General features: G+C 56.6%; 1 protein-coding gene across 1 annotated transcript; it reads left to right on the forward strand.

Moving 5' to 3' along the window:
• The first annotated feature begins 66 nt into the window (after positions 1-66).
• On the forward strand, positions 67-360 carry LOC104459814 (feather beta keratin). Its single transcript, XM_010078613.1, has one exon. It carries the CDS (start codon positions 67-69, stop codon positions 358-360), a length of 294 nt encoding a protein of 97 aa, XP_010076915.1.
• Positions 361-1,081: the final 721 nt, after the last annotated feature.

Genomic DNA, 1,081 nt, shown 5'->3' on the forward strand with positions numbered 1-1,081 from the left:
CTGCACCTCACACGCTGCCTGTGCTTTCCTTACCCTCTCTCCCAGCTGCACCTCTGTCCCACAGCCATGTCCTGCTATGATCTGTGCCGTCCCTGTGGCCCAACCCCTCTGGCCAACAGCTGCAACGAGCCCTGCATCAGGCAGTGCCAGGACTCCCGCGTGGTGATCCAGCCCTCGCCCGTGGTGGTCACCCTGCCCGGACCCATCCTCAGCTCCTTCCCCCAGAACACCGCTGTGGGATCCTCCACCTCCGCTGCTGTTGGCAGCATCCTGAGTGAGGAGGGAGTGCCCATCAACTCCGGGGGCTTCAACCTCTCTGGCTTTGGTGGCCGCTACTTCAACAGAAGGTGCCTGCTTTGAAAAATCCGTGCTGACCATCCAGTGAGGCCAAAGCCAGGTGCCAGACTGAGGACACAGCTGCTGGCCAGTTTTTCCAGATGGGTTGAGCACCCTTGTGTCCTCCTGCAAAGGAGGGAGGGAAGCAAGGTGCCAGCCTGTGCTGTCTGGAAACACGGCCAACTGGTGTCGTCTTCTTCTCCTGCTTTCTTCTCTGCATCATGAGTCCCTGTTGTCTGCTGCGCTCCTGTGCCATGGGTTCATCCTCAAGCAAGTGGAGAGGGGTCCTGCTCACCATACTCCTCTCATGTGTGTGGGAGGAAGACGTGTGTCCCATGGATGTGAAGGGGTGCCTGAGTGTCAGCTGTCCTTGTAGCAGCCTGGACCAGGTCCCTTCCACCATGCACTGCTTTTTTTCACTCTTTAGACTCATTAAAGTTTATGCTGCATAGTAGTTTCATGTCTCCTGGTGTTCCTTCCCTCCTGGGATGCCCAACTGAGCTGTCCGGGGGAAAATGGGGTGCTGTGGAGGGGAGAAGTGTAGGTGGGTTTATTGCTGATGGTGGAACTGTGTTGTTTGTGGAGGAGCTGAGTACCATCAAGGGCCATGGTCAATGAAAAGATACAGCACAGTAGAGGCCTGTGTGGTATTGTCTGAGTAAGCAAAGGGTGGCCAGGAGCTCCCCTAAGGCACATGTGAGTGACAAGCGAGGCTGGCCTTCCAGTTGATGAGGCAAGTGGTTGA

Source organism: Pterocles gutturalis, unplaced genomic scaffold, assembly GCF_000699245.1.
Source record: "Pterocles gutturalis isolate BGI_N339 unplaced genomic scaffold, ASM69924v1 scaffold9688, whole genome shotgun sequence".
Lineage (NCBI taxonomy): Eukaryota > Metazoa > Chordata > Aves > Pterocliformes > Pteroclidae > Pterocles > Pterocles gutturalis.

Excerpts from the sequence above, each read along its gene's own strand:
- LOC104459814 (XM_010078613.1), top strand. The coding sequence starts at position 67 with ATGTCCTGCTATGATCTGTGCCGTCCCTGTGGCCCAACCCCTCTGGCC.